This window comes from Hordeum vulgare, chromosome 7H, assembly GCF_904849725.1.
Source record: "Hordeum vulgare subsp. vulgare chromosome 7H, MorexV3_pseudomolecules_assembly, whole genome shotgun sequence".
NCBI lineage: Eukaryota > Viridiplantae > Streptophyta > Magnoliopsida > Poales > Poaceae > Hordeum > Hordeum vulgare.
In genome coordinates, this window is record NC_058524.1 from 55492291 (window position 1) to 55514001 (window position 21711).

Below are 21711 nucleotides of genomic sequence, written 5' to 3' on the forward strand. Positions count from 1 at the left end.
ATTCTATACATGGAAACTAATGGCACAATGTGATAGTCCATAACATGCTTTACAAAACACTCCATGGGTCAACACCAAAGGAATTGTAGATCAATGGCAATTCACATGGCGAAGCAGCAACAAAATATTACAGTTTCAGACTTAGAATTATTTTGACATATCAAAACAACAACATTGAGTAAGCATGTTCACATGACGAAAACTATAGCTAAGCATGGACTTCATGATATGGCAAACATATTACGAGCAAGTAGACATGACATACTACAAATTACTCCAATGGTAGAAGTTCAAATGAGGCACGGTTTGCTTAATATGATCTTCGCAAAACGAAACTTATCGTTAACAGATTAGCAGTTTTAACACGAAGGCTACTTGAGAGCAAGAAATGGACATGCTAATGATGTTTGACATAGCAACCAATGTCATTGAAGTAGAGATCACATAGAACAAATCCCATGAAGGAATCACATGCATAGGAGCTACGGTTTAGATGCAATCATCCACACAAGTTTGAATAAAATAAATTTTTTGTAGATTATGGCGGGATGCAATTTTGCAACAGGGATTACAACAAGTAGATGACTCCTAATATGTGTGCAAATGATGCTGTCATGTAGAGTATGAAAAGTAGATGATTTTTCATATATGGATCATTTCAATGGGGCAAACGCGCACAAGGTTAGGGCCCACACAAAATACATATATGATGTTACTTAACAGAAGAAAATAAATTAGTGAAATTTGACTACGTCCGGACTGTGCGCTATATAGCCTAAACAACAAATGAACGCGTGACAACGTGGGACTGCTCACCAACGGGCCTTTGACCGGAACTGCACGACATGCTGGTGGGTCGGCCGGTGGCCCACCTCACGGGTCAACGCAGCCACGCATCCAAGAAAATCGAGCAGTGGTGGTTCTAGCGAACAAGGTCGACGACCGAGCACAGAGGAGTCCATGGCGTGGTTGGGCGGCACTTGCGGGATGTGGGGGCGCAAATTCGGCAAATGCAATGCCGGGGCGGCGCGATCCGGCCATTCCCATCAGTCTTGGTGGCGACGAGACCATAGGGCGGTTGGCGGGCGCGGATCCGGCGGGCGATTGTCGGGGTGGCACGACAAGCGACAAAGAGAAGGTCCAGTCGATGGGGCTGTTGGCGGCAGCGAGGTTGGGGAACGTGGTCGGCGAGGCGACGGGGTTCTCTGGCGGCATGGTGTGGGAGCGTAGGCGGGTGCGATGCGGTGGGGTAGAGGCGAGGCCATGGTCGGGCGGTACGGAGCTAGAGCTCAGCCCGGATCGGTCCCGGGGCGGGCCAAATTCGGGCCCCGACGGACCTACGGGAGGTGGGAGCTGCACGGGGATAGGTGACGCATCCTTGTTGGCCAAAGCCGGCGCCCAATCAGGAGCCACCAAGTGGCGGCCGTGGATGGGGTCGATGCAGAATTTGAGGGGAGGAGGTAGGAGAAGGCTAAAAATGGGAGGGGGAGGCGTCTATTTATAGTAGGGGTGATAAGGTCTAGGTTTTCGGGCGGGCAGGGGAGGTATTCCGATTTTCGACCCTCTGATCGAAATCGAATGGCTCCTCCGATGACTAAGCATTAGGTGGGTCTAGATGGGTTGTGTTAGAGTAGTTGGGTCAAGAAGAGAGTGAAGTCTGTGGCCCAATGACATGTTTTGGAAACCGAAAACATCTAATGTTTATCCGGCTATAGTGTTGCTATATGTTTAACGGTTTGGGTATCAAACGGACTCCGAATGCAACAAAATTCGGCACGTGATCTACATACACTATATTAATACCACATGCAGACTTTCGACCCATTCCAAGAATATTTTATGCACACATTTAAAAACAATATTTTATCGATGTCGCGGGCATGTGAGTGTGTTTTTGGTCACGAGGCGATAACGGGGAGAACCGACAGCTACTTACGGGTGTAGTTTTTCAAAAGCAATGGCAACGGAGTGCCGATGCAATGCATATGATGGGAATGATGTGAAGATGAATGCGACAAACAAATAAAACACATAAGAAACTCAAAATAACTTGAAGACATCTCAAGTGTCGGTCTCAGGTTGTTACATTCCATTAAGTTGTTTAGACCTATCGCCCATATTACCAACATTTCCAAGTTCCCCTCTAAGGGTTTTGCAACCTGCTTATCTTTGGTTGCTCATAAGGTCATTTGTCAACATCAGTGTGTCTTCATCAAAGGTTGCTTTATCTTAGATGGGTTCCTCGGCCTGCATGAAGTTCTTCATGACCTTAATTCTAATGGTTGCAATGCGGTTGTGTTGAAGCTGGACATTGAGAAAGCGTACGATTCATTTAGTTGGCCCTTTCTCGGGGATGTTGTACTTGCCAAGGGCTATGACAGTGCCTATGCTCACCGCATCATGCAACTTGTGTGTGGGGCCACACTGCTATTTTGGTTGATGGCTCGGTCAGTCCCTACTTTAAGAATGGTCGCAGCCTTAGACATGGTGACCCCATATCCCCTCTTCTGTTTAATTTTGTGGTCGATGCCTCCTCCTGCATTCTAAATCCGGCTAATACTGTGGGCCAGATCCTTCCCGTCTGCTCTAACCTTCTCCCTGCAGGTGTCTCCCACCGTCAATATGCAGATGATATTATCATTCTTGTTCAGAACAGTGAATGTTGCCTCGCTTACATCAGATTCCTTCTGCTTTGTTTCGAGGAGATGTCTGGCCTTAAAATCAGTTTCGCTAAGAGAGAAGTTTTTTTGCTTTGGGTGCCCATCCCTAGGAGGCTATGAGGGTGGCTACTCTTCTTAACTATTCAATCGGTTCTTTCCCCTTCAAATACATTCAAGTGTCCGTTGAAGGACTTCAATTTCTCTTTTGTCAATGTGGGTAACAGGGTTATGCCTTGGAGGAACCGTTATAACTCCGCAACTTGTAAGGTTAGCCTGATCAACGCATGCCTAACTTCCCACCCAATGTTTCTCATGGGTTTCTGCCGCCTTCCAGATGGTATTCATGCTGGCTTTGACAAGAATAGGAGTGGCTTCTTCTTGAACAGTGCGGACAACAAAAAGAAGTACATGCTCGTAAAATGGAAACTGATGTGTAAGCCTGAGGGTTTGGGGGTCCGTGGATTCTAAATACCTTTATCATGAAAAATGTTTGATCTTTGAGTGGTGGTGGTGTATTCTTTAGTCTGACCAGGATTCTCTTTGGTGTCGCATTCTTAAAGCTAAATTTGCATCCTCTCGTGGATAATCTTGGGTCCGGTTCCTCCGCCTCTCAGTTTTGGCGCCAATTGTTGAAGATCTACGATGAGTTCAAATCTTCGGTGAAATTTTTAGTTGGCAATGGCCGACCTGTTCGGTTTTGGTTGGACTGGTGGGTAGGGGATGCCCCCTTGTGTTTTCCTTTCCTATGCTTTTTTTTCTTTTGTGTCTTCCCCTTGTGTGTCCATCGTGGAGCTTGCATTCAGTTGTTAGGACCCCGATTTTCGTCGGGTCCTGTCTCCGGAAGAGTTGGAAGATTGGCATCGCCTTGCTGCTCTGTTCCTTGTGCTCTTGGAGGATCAGTATGTGGTCTCTTGGCCTCATTCTGCCTTTGGCCGTTTTTTGGTTAAATCTTGCTATCGTGTTTTGTCTTTTGGCCCGTCGTTGTCGAAGTTCAAGCCCATTTGGTGTTCTAGGGTGCCCCCGAAAATCAAAATCTTTATATGGCACTGATCACTGATCACATCCTCTTTCGATGCCCCTTTGGTCTTCTAGAGTTTAGAGGACACTGATCACATCCTCTTTCGATACCCCTTGACCGCCTTGCTTTGGAGTTGTCTCGGGGAGTGTATGGGTGTTCCCTAGGCTTCCTCTAATTTCTCTAATCTCCGCATATCGCAGCTCCTATATGTGGTCATTGCAAGAGACTGTTTTGGTTTGGCTTCTCTGCCATATGTTGAACCCTTTGGACAACTAGAAACAAGTTTATTACTGAACAAATGTTTCTTAACTCGACGACTAATGTCATTTTTAAACTGTCCATATTCTTGTAGCAGTGAAAATCTCTAATTAAAGAGGCTGACATGGCGGCCATGAAGGTCATCATCGCCCATGTACGTTTTCTTGCCACTTCTATCTTCGGGAGTGATCAGGTCAGGTCGCCGTAGTTGGTGTTGCCTTTTTCCGTTTTATCTTCATTTTAACCTCATCTTGTTGGATACCTTATCTGCCTGCATGCCATTATGGCGGTTATGGTCGTTTTATTTTTGCTCGATGATGTGATATTTTTTTTATTATGATTGTTCGGTTGTTACTCTCGTTGTCTGTTGATTTTATTAATTTATTAAAGTCGTTTGTGTTGTGGCCTTTCCTTAAAAGGAAATCTTTTTCAAATGGGCACTGCTAGGCGTCAGTGCGCCGGCCCAAGTAGTTGCGCCGGTCGTGCCCTAGCCGCCCGATGCAGCCAACCCTATCATTTGATCCGTGTTTTATTTTTTCTTTCTTTTTTCGAGCGCAGCCCCATCCCGCCCCGCACTGATGCAAGCCGCCTTCGTCCCCACCGCAGCGCCGCAACCCGCACCGCGCAGCGTCGCAAAAGCCGTCCCCGTCCTCGCCGTTGGTCGCCGTCCTTGCAGCTCCAGTCATGGTCGCTCCCTGTCGTTTTTTAGAAAAGCTTCAACCGCGGAGCCTTTGCCCCCACGTCGGCCCGTCCCCGATCCGCGGCGGCGGCGGCCGGATTCGCGGCGGCGGTAGGCAGGATTAGCTCGAGGAGGGGAAGACCATCTATCACGGGCTGCCATGGATTTGGGCTCAAGCTCCGGGATGAGCTCCGTTGCCAGAATACGGTTGCAACAAAATAATACGGTTGCAACAAAACATAATGACAGATGTAGCAAATTTGTATAATGGTTGTAGCATTTTGCCTCACGTAAAGAAAAAAGATTGTCGGTGGAAGCAGCAAAACAATACGGTTGCAACAAAAACAGAACGAGTATGTAACAAAATATATAATGGTTGTAGCATTTTCCCATCATGGTTGCAGCTCGCCATGCCAACGGTTGTAGCAAAAAAACAATATGGTTGCAACAAAACAGAATGACTGATGTAGCAAAATTGTATAATGGTTGCAGCATTTTTTCATCATGGTTGCAACTCCGGCTACATACTCCGGCGAAGTTTGGTTGCAACTCTCACGGACGTGGTTGTAACTTTTTTTATCAACAGTTGTAGCTTTTTTTTGGATGCTTGCAGCTTTTGTGATACGTGATTGTAGCATTCGCGACATCATCCCTGCAGATCCTCGTGCAGCAACCTCACTTGCCGGCTATGGGAGCACCCGCCCGCTGTCGCTATTCTGGTTGCAGCTCCTCCCGTCTGCCGGTTGAAGCTCCCGTGTAGCCGGATGTAACTTTTCCGTCCACCATGGATCTGATGGGAACGGATAATAGATGTGACAGAGATGAGAGGAAGAATAGGTCGCTGGAGAACGTGCCCGTCGCTGCCGCCGCGGGCCCTGTCGCCGGATCCGCCGGTCCTGTCGCCGGAGCAGCCGCCGGCCCTGTCGCCCTTGTATGACCGGTTGAAGCAAATCGGTGGCAGGTGGGAAAAAAAATAGTCCACGTGGCTGTCTGAGGAGGGGATAGTGCGTGTGTGTGGACGACCGGCGGGTCGTTCGGCCGGCGCGTAGTTTCAAGCATTTACCTTTTCAAATGGCCTATATCTTCTTTCTCAATAAAAATAAATAAATAATATCCGCACAAGCAGTAGTACTCTACTACTCTTGCTACTCAGCACAGCACCCACTAGTACTCTTGCTACGCAGCACAGCACCCCTCACTCGATCGTCTCACCGTCCCCTCCTTCCTCCTCCGGCGAGATGCTCCTCTCCGAGCTCCCGAGTCCTTCCCGCCCATGGCGCCTTCGCATTTGAGAAGCCCATTCCCCTTGCTCTCGTACCTCCCTCTCCCCGGCTCCCACACTACGCCCTTGCCGAGAAGACGCCACCTCTTCCTGCCCCCTTCCGCGACTCCGTCCGGCGACACCGCGCCTCCTCCGGCGAGGAGGTCGTCCCACCCGGACAAGGCGTCGGGTGAGGGCGAGTGGTGGAGGAAGGCGGTGCCGCCGGGACGCGCGGGCCCTCCAGCCCCGTCCCCGAGGAGCCGCTGTCGACGCCCCGGTGGAAGGCCATGCGGCAGGCGCGCGCTGCGTGGCGGAAGGCCATGTCATTGGTGCCCAGCCCTGCTCAACCTGCTAGTCCTCATATTCGGTATGGACGTATTCGGCTCCCCCGCTCCGCATTTCTGATATGCACTGCACGCTGCACACCACCTGTTCGATAGTATTTCAGAGATTAATGACAAGGTGAGGGATGTGTCATATGTCGGGTGATTTCTTCTCGGATTGGAATGGTGAGGTTTATTTCAATACGACAACAGAATTGTGTCGTACCTGCATGCTAGTCAGCTAGTGTACACGGAAATATACTTTTTGGAATACATATACCGTACTATGGCTTCATTCATGGATTAATAGCTTAATCTATGAAATGGACATTTCAGGTATAAATTGTGTGATTGCAATTCGCACATAATACTGTTGCGAGCGTGTTCAGCATATTCTATGTATTTTGTGATTGCGCATACCTTCTCATGAATGTTGTATCTATCCTTTTTGCCTGGTATAGCATGCCAATTCTCCTCTTTCTCTTCTCTAAGGCTCTACCATCAAGTATTGAGTGTTACTGTTATATTTCTTTAGTGCTTGCTTACTAAGAATAGAAGTCCATGCTCCATTTTCCGATTATTGCACATAGAATGAGTGTCAAATTGTAATACACTATACTATAGTAGTGTGATTTGGAAAATGTGAATCCAATTTCAGATGAACAGTACAAGTAAATTCGCATCTCGCTACCCTATTTTAAATATGATGAGTACTGCTGATCACTTCTTGTCTGAGATTTTCTCCTGAATAGTCAGCTGAATTGAACTTTCTTTTTCTACCAGCAAGCACCATTTCTATTGTCAAAGAAGCGCCAACTATGTTGGATCCTGACCTTCTCAATATCACACGCTTCACTATTGCGGCCATTCCTTTTGTGCTATTCTTGTTGAAGTCAATCAGAGACATGCAAGTTGTTATTAGGGGCGTAGAACTGGGGATTTGGGTAACCTTGGCCTACCTCACTCAGTCTATTGGGTTAGTTACTGCTGATGCTGGTCGTGCATCTTCCATATCCGCCCTCACCGTAAGATCCTTTCTCAAGTTTAGTCCATAAAGTATTCCATATAAGATATGGTGTATGTTCTTTACTCAAACATATTCAGGTGATCATTGTTCCTTTCTTGGATGGTATTCTTGGAGCAGAAATACCTGCATATACATGACTTGGAGCATGTTTATCAGTTCTCGGGGTTGGTATTCTGGAGTTAAGTGGTTCTCCACCATGTGTAAGTCGACTATCTACATGTAAAGATCCACAAGTTATTCTGAACGTTTTTATTTGTCTTATGGCTTATAATACTGTTCTGTGTCAAGATTAGTGCGCTTTAGAATTTGAGCTCTGAATTAGTGTGCTTTAGAATTTGACCTCTGTATTCTTGATTCATTAAGTTGATAATAACTGCACAACTTGGACATATCATGTATGGCTCGAGCTCCATAGGCAGTGACTACCTGGCTAGATAAGCCATGAATGGTTTATTGTTTTTTTAGCTGTACAGTAGGACAAAGCCCTGCTGCAACTTTTCTTTATTTATTTTGGCTTTGTATTGGAATGAACCATTTAAATATTGCAATTGCATCCCCAATCCCCTTTTTTCCTCTTGAATCTACTATGTTTTTCCTGAATCTTTAATTTGATCTCCCTCTTTGTCAAAGTCATCCCTCATGATTGTTGCATGCACCTATGATTGATTTTGTCTCTGCATACAGTCTTTAGGTTGGTGATCTTCTGACCCTCCTTAGTGCCTTTTGTTTTGGAATTCACATGCTCAGAATCGAGCATATTTCCAGGAAAATGAAGAAAGAAAATTTCCTAGCCCTTGTTGTATGTCAGGTTAGTTATCGACAAAATCTCAGTGCTTCTCTTGCATTTATCTTGTGAAGATTTTCCACTTTCTTCTCGATGAAGTGTTCTAAAAATGGGTTTAAAATCAGGTCGTTGTCGTAGCTGTTGTCTTGGCAGTCTCATTCATTGTTAAATGCTTCCTCCAGAATGTGGTACCCTGGACGTTAAAATCACGGACACCAACAGAGTTATTCAGTATGATGTCATCGTTTCCTTGGCTAGCAATACTATACACAGGCATAATCGCAACAACATTTTGTTTATGGGCAGAGGTCAGTAACTAGTCTTGCAATGTCAATTCTTTTCAGTTTGGTGTCAAAGATTTTTATTGGAATACCTTCTTTTTTACCTGTTATTTTCCTGTCATCATATTGTTGCTATGCGTGATGTATCAGCTACGGAAACTGCAATAATTTATGGTCTGGAACCAGTATGGGGTGCTACTTTTGCATGGGCAATTCATGGTGAGAGATGGGACATTACTGGACTTATTGGAGCTGTCTTCATCATAGGTACTTATTCACCATCCACCACATTCTCAGCTACATTCTGCATTACGAATTTTCAATGATGAAAGTTGATGATTAGTTGCAGTACAAACCATCAATGTTCCTTCACTGTTTGGAAATGTAGGGCGTAGTTTGGCCATCCAAGTTCAAATTTATGCAACTACTAATATGAGAACATGTGGGTTATGTTAAAGCACAATAAGGCTATGTTTTTCCAAAAGTACTTTCTTGTGACTGTGTTTTGTAATATTATACTTCAAACTTGGACAATAAATTTAACACCTTAGGTTTCCTACAGGAGGGAGTAGTTCCCAGAGCGAGAATATTGACTCTTGTTTTTCTTTTCAGCCGGTAGCTTGATGGTTCAGGTACTAGGGTCATTTCTTGATATTGATGTATCAGAGGACAGTTACCAGATGAACAGCTGATTCACAAATCGCAAAAATACGAGGATTTCATGTGATAACATATGATCAGTACTGCAACGTAATACACCAAGTAGCTAGCATGACACTGCAACAAGATCTAACTACAATTATGGCCAGTTGCACAAGGAATGGAAAGCTCACTAGGCTGACAACAATAGGGGTGGCTCACCAGTGGCCTGGGCAACTGATGAAAACAAACTGTGGTGCGTGGTGACGTGGAGAACACAGCTACAGAAAATGGGGATGTGTATAACTCGACTAAATGCCTAGGATAGTCTGATTTCGTATCAAAAACATTCTAAATACTGTTTTCTCTCAATGTAAATCAATCCACATGATGTAGTATGTATAATAGATTAGTTCATGCAGATTCTGCATCAACCTTTATTTTAGTACGCTATTGTTCATTGTCAACTAGATATATGTCCATAAAACTAGATTGTACTAACTGACACATAGCTTACAAATTCTCCATGGGATCAGAACCGCACCTACTATGCTTGGGATCAGACGGCATATTCCAGCCCAAGACACGAAAAACAAGATTATACTCACAGGAGTAGTATATATCTTGAAACAGAGCAGAAGTACCATTGCAGGCTCACAGCAGCAAGAAGTAGAGCCACAGTTTTATATTGCATGAACAAGTGGAGCAAATTCCTCAAAGGTACATCTGTGGCTACCCTCGCACCCCTTTCAGCTCCTTCTATCAATGCAATAACACGCAAGCTTTCACGTATTCCTGAAAAAAGTAATGCAAAATAATAATAATTCAGATAACAAATACTTTTAGTTTCTAGATGAAAAGATAATTCAAATATACAGCTTTCAAATATAACAAGATGCATGCTAAAGATAATTCTAATAGTACCATCAATATATATATATATATATATATATATATATATATATATATATATTTGCTGTTGATCCATATGCATCTTTTAAATATAACGAGATCCATGCTAAAGATAATTCCAATAGTCCAACTGAACAAGGAATCGCACCAAAACCGAACCGAACAACTGACCACATTGGAACTGACCGTACACATGATGATCTAAACTTTTAGCAATTATGTTTGCTTACCTGACCTGAATTCTGCATTTGAATAGTCTAAGAGCATCTCCAATAGATGATATAAATTTGAAGATGTAAAACTGGGTTTTGTATAATTTAAATCACCAAAATGTGTTTTTACATCTAAAAAAGAGCCAACTCTAACAGATGACGTATATTTGTGATGTAAAACTCCAACCCCAATAATTGATGTAAATGTGAAGATGTAAAACCAACCGATGGCCGCGTGAATGTGTACAACCACTGTGCAGTTGCACAATTTGAAATAAAAACATCCTGAATTAAAATTTCAAATTTTCACGTGTCCACAATATTAAGTTGTTACATAATTCATCAAATCCATAACATCAAATGCATCACAACTACAACATGTGCACAATACAACTAACAAATAATGAAACTTGGCGGTTCTTTTGCCATGCCATTTTCAGTGCTCCTTCATCAAGTCTTTCTGAAGTTCATCGTGTGTATCCGAATCTCGATTTTGCAAGTATACGCGGCTATTTGCTTCAAAGGTCATTGGTGGAACTTCTCCATTGGTTAAATTGGCAAAAAAGAGTTGCCGGTCGAGCACATGGATATCGTTGCAAGATCCAGACATCCCAAAATCTGAATGCCAAATCCATGTTTCTTAACCAACAACGACCTCAAGAATGATGTTGGCATCCTTCGAGCATTTCTTGAACTGTCCATGCCATGCTTTAAAACAATTCTTTCACTTCCAGTGCATGCAATCGATTGACCCAAGCATACCTGAAAACCCAGAGACTTTGTTCCTCTTCAAAAGCCTTTGAATATCCTAAGCATTGTGTGCTCTCAAGTACTATGGACCCACCATTGTCTTTACAAATTGTTTTACATAGAAGATAGAAGTGCTCTCTGCCATCACCAAATTGTCATTGATATAATATGTTGGAACACCATAGACCATCATGTGCAAAGTGGAACTGACCTTCTGCTCGGTACTATGTTCAAGCAAACTAGCACAATTCCTTCTCTGCTTGAAGGATCGGCATGCTACTTCACGGAAATGCAAATGTGGATGAACAAATCTTTGGACATCCTAAATTGGCGACGAAAGTACCTCTCTGGAAAACGGTGGTGTACCAAAGTAGTTGCGCATCAACCCATTCTGTCTGGATGAACTCACGACCAAACACGAAACCGTCGTACTTCGACTTCTGCATCGCCACTAGCGTAGCAATGTCCTATTCTTCGCTCAAATCAAATCCTCATAAACAAGTAATCATCCATGAAAAAGGAGCCACAGGAGCTCATATACAATGCCTAAATCACAGTCAAACTACATCTTCATGCCCGATAAAGAACCCTCCAAGTTTTGCATGTTTCTTTACCTTGGGGGAATTTGCTCGAACATGGCTGCCAGCGGTTACGGGCTACGGGCGCGTGCTGGTGGCCCTGTCCTTTCTCCGACCGCAGTTGCAGGCGCGGCGTGGGGGGTGCGACTCGAGGCTATTCATGTTGGTCGGTTGTGATGTCTCCTCGCACCTCTGGTGGGTGGAGGGCTAGACCGTGAGGGGGAGGGGTTTCCCCTTGTCCCGGTACGGTTTGGCCGTCGTATGGTGGTTGCATCGGCCGTCGGGTCTCTTGTCGCGGCTTGACTGACGGTGGGGTGCGGTAGTGGTGGTGCCTCTCCTCTTTCCGGTTCGGTCCGACGACGCGGGGTGTCCGCGCGATGGTGACGGCCATGACTGGGAGCTCATGCTCGAATGGACCAATGTTAGGCCCCGGACGGGTCGAAGCTTCGTTCTGGGTGGACGATGGTGGCCTCAGTCTGGGTGGATGATGTTCTGGGTGAACAATTTTCAAATACTCGTTCAATATTTTTTAATACTTATTCAAAAAAAATTCTAATACTCATTCAACAATTTTTAAAGCTCGCTCAACATTCTTAGTACTTATTCAACATTTTGAAAATCTTATTCCATTTTTAAGACTTATTCAACATTTTCGAAATACTCGTTTAACATCTTCTGAATACTCGTTCAACAATTTTTAATACTCATTCAACATTGTTAAATACTTGTTCAACTTTTAACACTTATTCAAAAATTTCAAATACTTGTTCAACCTTTTCCTAATATTTATTTAACATTTTAATACTTATTAAACATTTTTCAAATACATTTCAACATTTTTCAAATGCGTTTTTAAAGAATGTTTTTTGCATATATATGTACAGTATTTTAAAGCATAAATAAAAGTACAAAAATAAAGCAAAAAATGAAGAACAGAGTAATTGACCCATGAGTACCCTAGAAAAAAACAAATTGACCCATAAGCTATGGCCCGCCCAGTCCATAGCCCATACAACTTGCACCTTCCGCCCGGCAGGCCACCATCGATGGCAATTAAATTGTTCATGTTTTAAAAATTTGTTCCTTTTTACAATTTTTTGTTCCTTTTTACAAAATTTTAAAATTTTGTCTCCATAGTTCATGTTTTAAAATTTTGTCTCCATAGTTCATGTTTTAAAATTTTGTTCCTTTTTACAAATTTTTGTTCATGTTTTCACATTTTGTTCACATTTTACAACTTGTTCACAAAACAAAAATTGTTTAGCATATATCACAAAAATGTGCATTGTGTACTAAAATATTGTTCAGCATATATCACAAAATTCTAAATGCGTATTTAAAAATTGTTCAGTCTATATCACAAAAATGTTCAATGTGTATTAAAAATGCTTCAGCATATATCACAAAAATGTTCACTGGGTATTTAAAAACTGTTTAGTGTATATTTAACATTTTTTCAGCATTTTTTAAATAAAATTCACGTTTTCATATTTGTTGAAATTTTTCAAAAAATATTCATATTTGAATTTTTTTCGCAATTTCAAACATTATTCGCATGTTTTAAGAAACTTGTTCACATTTTTTGGCAGAAATATTGGGTTGTTTTTTAAAAAGGGATGCCCCTGTTGCTAGTACTTAAGTACAACTCGAGCGTCAACCGCCGTAGCTTTTATAGCTTGCGGTCAGGAGTTCGACTCTTCGCGTTTCCTTTTGAACCTTGACATGCAAGTTAAGACTCAAGAAGATACGAGACACCATCGACCTGCTCCCTTCTTCCTGTAGTTCTTCCAAGTTAACTTCTGAATCCTGCATGAAACACTTGCTCCACTTGCCACTTCACGCAGGCCTTTCATCAGATTATAAATCGGCATTGCTATTGCGGTTATCGAAGATCTTCCTGGATAGCTTTTGAATCGAAGTCAAGCGTTTCGTATCGCTTGTATACCAGTAAAAAATATGACTGAATGATGGGATTCATGCATAGTCAATGAAACTACAAAAGAAAGTTCGTAACTGTCCGGCAAGTTCAGAGTTAAATGGTCAGCAAGATCAGTCACATAAACCTATTCGGATCTCTCCCTCTCCAATAGTGGGAATGCTCACTAGATCTTTATAAATATGGGTACTTGTTTGAGATGAAAATAACAAATGGAAATTCAGAAAGGAGATCAAAACATATAACATTGGAAGGTTAGATTCAATTTAACCTCTTGTACCTCCTGTTACATGTGTGAATTAAGGAGTAGCAAGCACAGGAGCAACAAAATTCAGACATGCCAGAAAATCAAGGCACAAATTACACAGAACTATGGAGCTAAAATACAACTATTTAGATCAAGCCACTGTTAAAAAAGACAACATAGTTCAGTAAGTCATGAACATAAATACTGCAGAATTTAGACACCACTTACATACTGTAAATTCAGTTAACAACAAGACAGACAGATTGCACTAAGATTTCAAGGAAAAATATGACTACTGCACACTGTAAATCATGAACATGTGGAGGCTGGGCATGTCTTGTTTTCAGCTTGCACAATCCTGCAGCGATGAGAAACATTTCTTCACTGACATCCCATTTCCACTTATTCCACACAAAATATCTGTCGAGATGTCTTGTCAACTAATCTGAAATAAGCTTTCTCCAACCAAATAAATGTGAAATGTTCAGAGAGAGCTCCTCAAGGTTATTGTTTGACAGTTGAACAAGATTTGCAAGTTCAGGTTTAACAACTTATGAACCCCGGATTGTACATCTGCTCTCAAAAGCACACCCAGAAGTTAATCAGACATGTAAAACTTAATCTAAGCTGCATACTTGGACCTCCTGACTCCGGAGTCGAAAGTTTCATTTTCAAAAAAAAGAAAGACTCTGGAGTCAAAACATACCTCCTAGCACATGTAAAATAGGTGGAAACCATGGCCGCAGGGTATGAAGAAGCAACTCCGGGCTGCGCCGTAGAAGATTTTTCACACCTTTTTGCTGTAGAGATCATAGGTGGAGGAAGAGGGTGTGGTGGTTTAGGCTGTATTTACCTGGTTCTCTTTTCCTTCAGGTATCCTCTCAACCGAAGGTCTGAGATGAGTTGACTAGCAGTAGCTGGTAGTAAAGGTTTAAGGTTGCATGGCTAACTGCCATTCTTTCAAGAAAAAACTGATATTATTTTCCTTTTCAAAAAAAAAACCTGCCATTCTTTCAAGTCTTACGTGAAAAGGTCTGAACTGCTGTGAGAGTTGAGGAGTACTTGCTTAACTTTGCTCAAACGATAGTACAGAGGAAACCTCACTAAAAACGAGACCTGAGAGTTGATTCATGTAGAACCAAATGTGAGCGAAAGAACTGAACCAAAGAGCTTAGCAGTTGACCATGAATAGAAATTGACCAGAATCATGAGAAGTTCTACTAACAAGTTTGGAGCTGAGACCTGAGAGAAACTAAGAGAAAATACATGAGCCACAACATACAAATTTGCGAATGCAAGGTTCAGAAAATTCATCACAGGAGAACGAAGAATAATTTAGCATCTCCCATAAGGATCAGGCTTTAGTTGATGATAAAAGGCATGAATTCAGCGATGCAAAATAGACAGAACAAATTTTTTTTTTTTGCCTCAAACTTGAATTTGCTCTGCAACTTATGAACTTGAAGTTGTTCTGTAGATTATCACGAGCAGCGAAACAGTTTTCATTTTACAAAGATAGTTACTGCTTATCTACGGCTGCCCAGATCATAACTGCATTATGCTTGCTTATCTGAGACTAATATACAAAAAGATAAGAGCAGTTTTAACATGGTCCATCACAGCAAACATAGCAGAAGAAGTATAGTGCAGGAGCGAATGCAAGGTTCAGAAAATCCATCACAGGAGAAAGAAGAAGAACAACAGTTTCAGTAGCTTGCATGAACAAGTGGAGCAAATTGCTCAGAGGTACATCCGTGGCAACCGAACAAGGACGAACTAATATATCAGCCAGTGAATATCCTCGTATACACTTTGCATACAATTTCAACATCGGATTTAATGGACACTTGCAGACGAGAAGAAGTTGTCGTATCCTCCAAGCAGATTGGCCGCGGTATTGTTCCTCATCTCGTTCTCGAGCGCCTCTTCGGCCTTCCACGCTGCTTCAAATGGATCGAAGAAGCTCGGCGGCAATTTGAACAAGTGGTCGTGTCCCTCAAGTGATGGTGCGTGAAGATCCGGCGCGTCATTGTGCCTTTCCTCCTTCTCAGCATCACGGAAGGCAGGGTTGTGCATGGCCCGATCCTCCAGCATGACTTGGTCCAAGCAATCCAGGTACAGAGGTTCCTGTTGGTCCATCTCCACGCCAGTTTTGGCTCGAGTGACTTCAATTGGGTCGGCTTCCATCATTCTCGTTAGTTCGTCAATATAAAAACCATCTGCTTCCCCTTCCTCCCCGAGCGCATCGTCGGCTTCCATCATTCTCTTTAGTTCTTCGATATCAAAGCCATATGCCTCCCCATCCTTCCCGAGCGCCTCGTCGGCCTGCCACTCTGCTTCAGTTTCAGGGACGGCCTGTGGCTCATGCTCTGCTGCTGCTTCATCGAGTAGGAACTGCAGCTCCTCGTCTGGTTCGGAGTAGTGAGACTGTTCGATGTTCTCTTCAGCTTCGAGCGGAGAGATGTTCTCTGGAGCTCCCACCCTGAGAGTTTCGTCGACTTGCAGCCCGAGAAGCTCTTCCATTGAGCAAGAGAACCCGCCCATGTCGTCGTCGTCAGCTTCAGGTATTGACTCATCCGGCAAGAAAACCGGTGCAGCAGCGGTGAAGGATGGTGTGGCAACGCGCATCCTCTTGTTGGGGCGTGGGGGATGAGGATCGGCGGCGGCAGCGGGCGCTGGCCTCTTCTGTGCGTGCGTGCTCGCAGTCGCGGCCTCTGGCTGCGGTTCTTGAAGCATGTACGCGGCCGATTCTTGGCGAGCGGCGGCAGGAGCATGCTGAGCCAAGTGCATCCTGCAGAACACCTTCACCCCCTCGGCGATGGTGGCCTCAGGCAGCAGGCACCGGTACTCCTCCATGACCCAGCCGGTGGACTTGCCCTTCGTTTTGAACGACAGGTTCTTGACCTCGCCGACCTTGCCTCCCGCGTGGCTGATCTCCGTGGTCTTCTGGATGGTCCAGGTGCCGCCGCCGGCGGTGCGCACGCTCTGGAGTTTGCTCCCGTTCTTGCTCTTGCACGTGGTGAAGAAGAACCGGTCGCCGCTGCTCACGGCCTGCGGCACGGGCGCGTATCGGGCGGCGAGATCCTTGGGCTCGCAGCCGGAGATTTCGACGCTGTGGATGAACTTCTCGACGCCGTGCAGCGTCTCGCCGGAGAGGAGGCGTGGCAGGTAGTACGTGACGGCATCCATTTCCGTAGGGTTCAGCCGGCAGTGCTGGAAGACGTCGTCGATGTCGAGCCCTTCCATCCCGGCCGGCGGCTAGCTGGTCTGCAGCTTCTAGCTAGGGATGGGATCGAGGGCTGGCGACTGGGGATTTGGGAGAGGGTGGCGGCTGGATCGGAAGGTGTCGTGGGATGCGAAGGTGTTCTGTACTTTGGTATTTATAGACGATGGACATGCACAAGATGGATCACGCGTCAAATTTCATTTCTCTGAATCCGATTCGGTCCCAGTTTCTCCCGTCAGTCATATCTGAAACTTGCTGCTCCCGTTGCTTTAATTTTTTAAAATTCTCGGTGAATCCGTGCATGACGTGGTTCTGAACATGTAGAGAGGACAGACGCCATGCTGATTGTAATTCTTCTTGATTTTGAATAATACAAGTCCTATTTCTTATCCGGGTCACAACTAAAGTCGTACATTACAAATTATTATAAATGCCTGTTCGGAACCCCAAAGGAAGACAACTTCACACTCGATGAGTATCGCACAGAGGATATATCCCATGTTTTAAATGAGAAAATAGCTTACTTACTAAACTCTACTCAAAGGATGAGGTGAGAAAGGCGATTTTTTAAATAAAACATAATAAGATACATGGACCTCACGGCTTTCCGGTTGAGTTTTATCAGAACTTTTGGGATGTCACCAAGTCTGATTTATTACAATTGTTCGCATGTCTTCATGATGGACAACTAGAGTTGTGTCGTCTCAATTTTGATGAGATAATTTTATTACCTAGGCTGAAAGGATTCAACAATACAGACCTATATGCCTCCTTAACTTTAGTTTCAAAATATTTACCAAAGTCGCTACGATTCGATTGAACAGTGTGGCAGATCATGTGGTTCGTCCGTCTCACACGACTTTTATGCAAGGTCGTAATATCTTGGATGGGGTGGCGATCTTACATGAAACATTTCACGAACTACATAGGAAAAAGTTGAACGGGGTAATTCTTAAAATTGAGTTTGAGAAAGCCTATGATAAAGTGAATTGGTCTTTTCTTCAGCAAACACTCAGAATGAAAGGTTTTTCTTCTGAATGGAGAGCGTTAATAGATAGCTTTGTTTTGGGAGGAAGTGTAGCCATCAAAGTCAATGATGATACTAGCAAATTCTTCCAAATGAAAAAAGGTCTTAGACAAGGTGACCCGTTATCGCCAATGCTATTTAATATAGTGGCTGATATGTTGGCCATCTTGATCGAACACGCAAATCCGTGGGCCAAATTGAAGGTGTGATTCCACATCTAGTCGATGGTGGTTTATCGATTCTTTAATATGCCCCCGACACAATTCTTTTTATGGAACATGATATCGAAAAAGCTCGTAACTTAAAGTTGATTTTGTTAGCATTCGAGCAACTTTCGGGGCTTAAGATTAATTTCCATAAAAGTGAATTGTTCTGTTTCGGCGAGGCTCAAGAAAACACCGCCTTGTATGCTGAAATTTTGGGCTGTGAACAAGGCCAATTTCCTATCAACTATTTGGGAATTTCGATTCATTATCGAAGACTTACAAATGCTAGTGGAAAAAGGTGGAGGAAAGACTTCAACTAAGACTAAATAGTTGGAAAGGCAAACTCCTTTCCCTTGGTGGAAGATTGGTCCTCATAAATTCGGTACTAACAAACATGGTACTGTATATGATTTCATTCTTCCAACTACCTAAAAGAGTCTTAAAACGATTGGATTACTTCCGATCTAGATTCTTTTGGCAAGGGGGTGATGAGAAGATAAAATATCGGCTGACTAAGTGGAGTGTGGTTTGCTGCCCTAAAGACCAAGGAGGGCTCGGAGTTCATGACCTTCAGGTTAAGAACAGAGCTTTGCTGGATAAATGTCTATTCAGGCTTCTTTCTGAAGATGGAGTTTGGCAAACCCTCCTTAGGAGAAAGTATGTGGGAAATCAAGCCGTATCTCAGGTTCTTTGGAAGCCTGGCGATTCACACTTCTGGGCAGGCCTGATGGCTACGAAGTTCTTTTTCCCACAAGGATCTTTCTCAATTAGGGATGGATCGGAAATTCGCTTTTGGGAGGATAAATGGCTAGGCCCATCCACTCTCAGAGAGCAATATCCGGCTCTGTATCCGATTGTACGAAACAAGAGTGACACGATTGCTAAGGTGTTGGGTACCTCCCCACCAAATGTTTCGTTCAGGAGAAGTTTACTTGGTACAAGACAAGCATCTTGGAACGCCTTGCCTACTGATTGGATCCCATCCATCCGTCGGAAGGTCCAGATAAATTTTGATGGAGTGTTCCGAAGAATGGTAAATTCTCGGTTGCTTCCATGTATATAGCATTAATCCTACCCGAAGTACCAGTTGATATTATGGACAATAACAAAATCTCGAAGATGAAGATCCCGCTAAAAACTAAGGTGTTTGCGTGGTATCTTCGTCGAGGTGTAATTATTACAAAAGATAACCTTGCCAAACGCAATTGGCATGGAAGTAAAAAAGTGTGTCTTCTGTCAACATGACGAGACTATTACACACTTATTCTTTCAGTGTGAGTTCCCTAGGTCTATATGGTCAGCCATCCAGATAGGTTCTACCTTATATACCCTGACTTCTGTTGCAAACATTTTTGGCAACTGGTTAAATGGGGTTGATCATAGGTTTAAACTATTCAGTAGGGTGGGAGCGATTACCGTTATTTGATCGCTATGGCTATGTAGAAATGACAAGGTTTTTAACGACAAACATTCTTATTTTATGCAGGTTATTCATCGGTGTACAACAACGCTTCAAACTTGGTCGGCCCTGCAGCGTGTGGAGCAACGAGACTTGTTTTTGGAGGTGGCGTTACGTTGGGAGGCCGCGGCCAGGGAGTTATTTTCCCGGCACGGATGACAACATAGTCTCCGGATTGATCTACCATCCTCTTAGGCGGCTTTACAATTTCTCATCATGATATGTAATCCGCCTTGCTTTATTTTTAGTTTGGGTACTCGTGAACTCCTGAACTTGTGGCTGTGTGCATCCTTGTTATGTACAGGTCGAGTGTAATGCTTAAAACCCTTAAGTAATCAAATCCCTTTATCTAAAAAAAATCCGGGCGTGATAATATTATTTACATATGACATAATTAATGCGCATCGAATGATTTAGAATGGAAAACTATGACATCGGGTTAGATAAAATCCAGGCGTGATAATATTATTTACATATGACATAATTTCAATGCACATTTAGAATGGAAAACTATGACATCGGGTCGATGTCGCTCGATAAGTTCGAGGGTGGCGTGCGTTAGGGCTGTGCGCGGAAGGGCGCCAATGACGATGTGATTGCAGATGGCGACGAGAACGACGGATGGCGGCGAAGACAGCGACGCGGACGACGGCAAGGACAACGATGCTCCCGACAAGGAGGCTGTGAATATGTTAGAGCCGTGACGGGGGCGGGGGTGGTATGTGAGGCGACGCCAATGGGCGGCGATAGCCGTCGACTGCATGGCCAGGGTGCGGCGTTCGGGCCGAGGGTCAGGGCAGACACGGATCGTGACGAGCAGGCGGATCGCGTGGGGCCGACGGACCGGCGATGTATGTCTACGTATGACTCCTGCATGCTACATATGGAGGTGGTATAGCTTTTGGCCAAAGGACGACCATAGAGTTTGTGTGTGTGTGTGTGTGGTGGTGGTGGGAGGAGTACCACCACGCCATCAACCCGACCAATGAGACTTCGGCATTACCTTCGTCATCATCACCATCATCATCCCTTCGCAATACCAAATCCCTAGGTGGATTCCTAGTTGTATTATATTGATTATTCATCCATGATTGCCTGATTATCCCTATGATTCTCATTGTCTCACTGTTGAGTAAACCCCTTAGTTCTCTTGGATATTGAGGAATTCTAGGATGTTTAGGTGTTGAAAGCCGATAGGATAAAAGGCTCTCCTTTGAAATTTTGTTCGGTAGCTTGGGGGAAAAAGCACAGGGTGCTAAAATCCCAATAAGGAATTTCAAGAGCACATGGGAATATGGGATACCCGTCCTTCCATTAGAGAGATGTCCTCCTTGGGGATGATCATTTGGTGGTAATAAAGGGGGAGGGAAGAGAAGGGAGGCAACACGCAATGGACGCAAAGTTTAACAAGGAGGTGGGCGAGCATAGTGTGAGGCAGATGACATGGGGAAATTTCCACGTGGAGTATAGGCATGGGACCTCTTCCTGGGAAGGCCAGGGTTTGAGGCTGGCATGCCACACGATTTGGTCGTCAAATGTCAGAGTCAATTTTCCTAGTGTGACATTCCACGTGGTTTCGGGCCGAGGTAAAAGGAAGGGATCCCGGAGGGAACCACGATAACCAAATGTACTCTGAATGTCTATGTTAGGATGGGGGCAAGGGTGGTATGTGAGGCAACGACAACTGACAACGATAGTCGTCGACTGAAGGTGGCTAGGGCACGACGATTGGGTCAGAGGTCGAGGGCAGGCGCAGATCGTGACGAGCAGCCGGATCACGTGGGGCCGACGGACCTGTCATGTATGTCTATGTACAGCTCCTACATGCCACGTATTGAGGTGGTATACCTTTTGGCCAAATGACGACCATATGGTTTGTGTGTGTGTGGGGGGGGGGGGGAGGGGGGAGTACCACCACACCATTTACCCGACAAATGAGGTTTTGATGTTACCTTCGTCATCATCACCATCATCATCCCTTCGTAATACTAAAACCCTAGGTGGATTCGTAGTTGTATTATATTGACCATTCATCCATGATTGTCTGATTATTCCTATGATGCTCGTTGTCTCATTGTTGAGTAAACCTCCTAGTTCTTTGGGATACAGAGGAATTCTAGGATGTTTAGGTGTTGAACATCGATAGGATAAGAAGTTCTCCTTTGAAATTTTGTTTGGTAGCTAGGGGGAGAAAGCATAGGGTGCTAAAATCCCAATAGAGGAATTTC

The 21711-nt window shown here is 44.1% G+C and overlaps 1 protein-coding gene across 6 annotated transcripts; it reads left to right on the forward strand.

Moving 5' to 3' along the window:
* Positions 1–5774: 5774 nt before the first annotated feature.
* LOC123412281 lies at positions 5775–19811 on the forward strand. 6 transcript variants are annotated; one of them, XR_006613460.1, is made up of 8 exons: positions 5775–6243; positions 7304–7445; positions 7974–8034; positions 8136–8318; positions 8417–8558; positions 9450–9650; positions 15188–15311; positions 15419–15509. XR_006613460.1 is itself a non-coding variant. In XM_045105231.1 (7 exons), the coding sequence occupies exons 1-7, from the start codon at positions 5889–5891 to the stop codon at positions 19648–19650; spliced, it is 1167 nt and encodes a 388-aa protein (XP_044961166.1). In that variant the 5' UTR covers positions 5775–5888; the 3' UTR covers positions 19651–19811. The 6 variants fall into 6 exon arrangements, 4 of the variants coding, with proteins under 4 accessions (XP_044961166.1, XP_044961165.1, XP_044961167.1 ...); XR_006613461.1 differs by having other exon boundaries at positions 9467–9650; XM_045105231.1 differs by lacking the exons at positions 15188–15311; positions 15419–15509 and adding an exon at positions 19511–19811 and having other exon boundaries at positions 8193–8318.
* Positions 19812–21711: the final 1900 nt, after the last annotated feature.

Excerpts from the sequence above, each read along its gene's own strand:
- LOC123412281 (XM_045105230.1), top strand. The coding sequence starts at position 5,889 with ATGGCGCCTTCGCATTTGAGAAGCCCATTCCCCTTGCTCTCGTACCTC. Across the intron at positions 7,446-7,973 it reads TGTAAGTCGACTATCTACAT|AATCGAGCATATTTCCAGGA; the intron begins GTAAAGATCCAC and ends TCACATGCTCAG. Across the intron at positions 8,035-8,135 it reads TAGCCCTTGTTGTATGTCAG|GTCGTTGTCGTAGCTGTTGT; the intron begins GTTAGTTATCGA and ends GTTTAAAATCAG.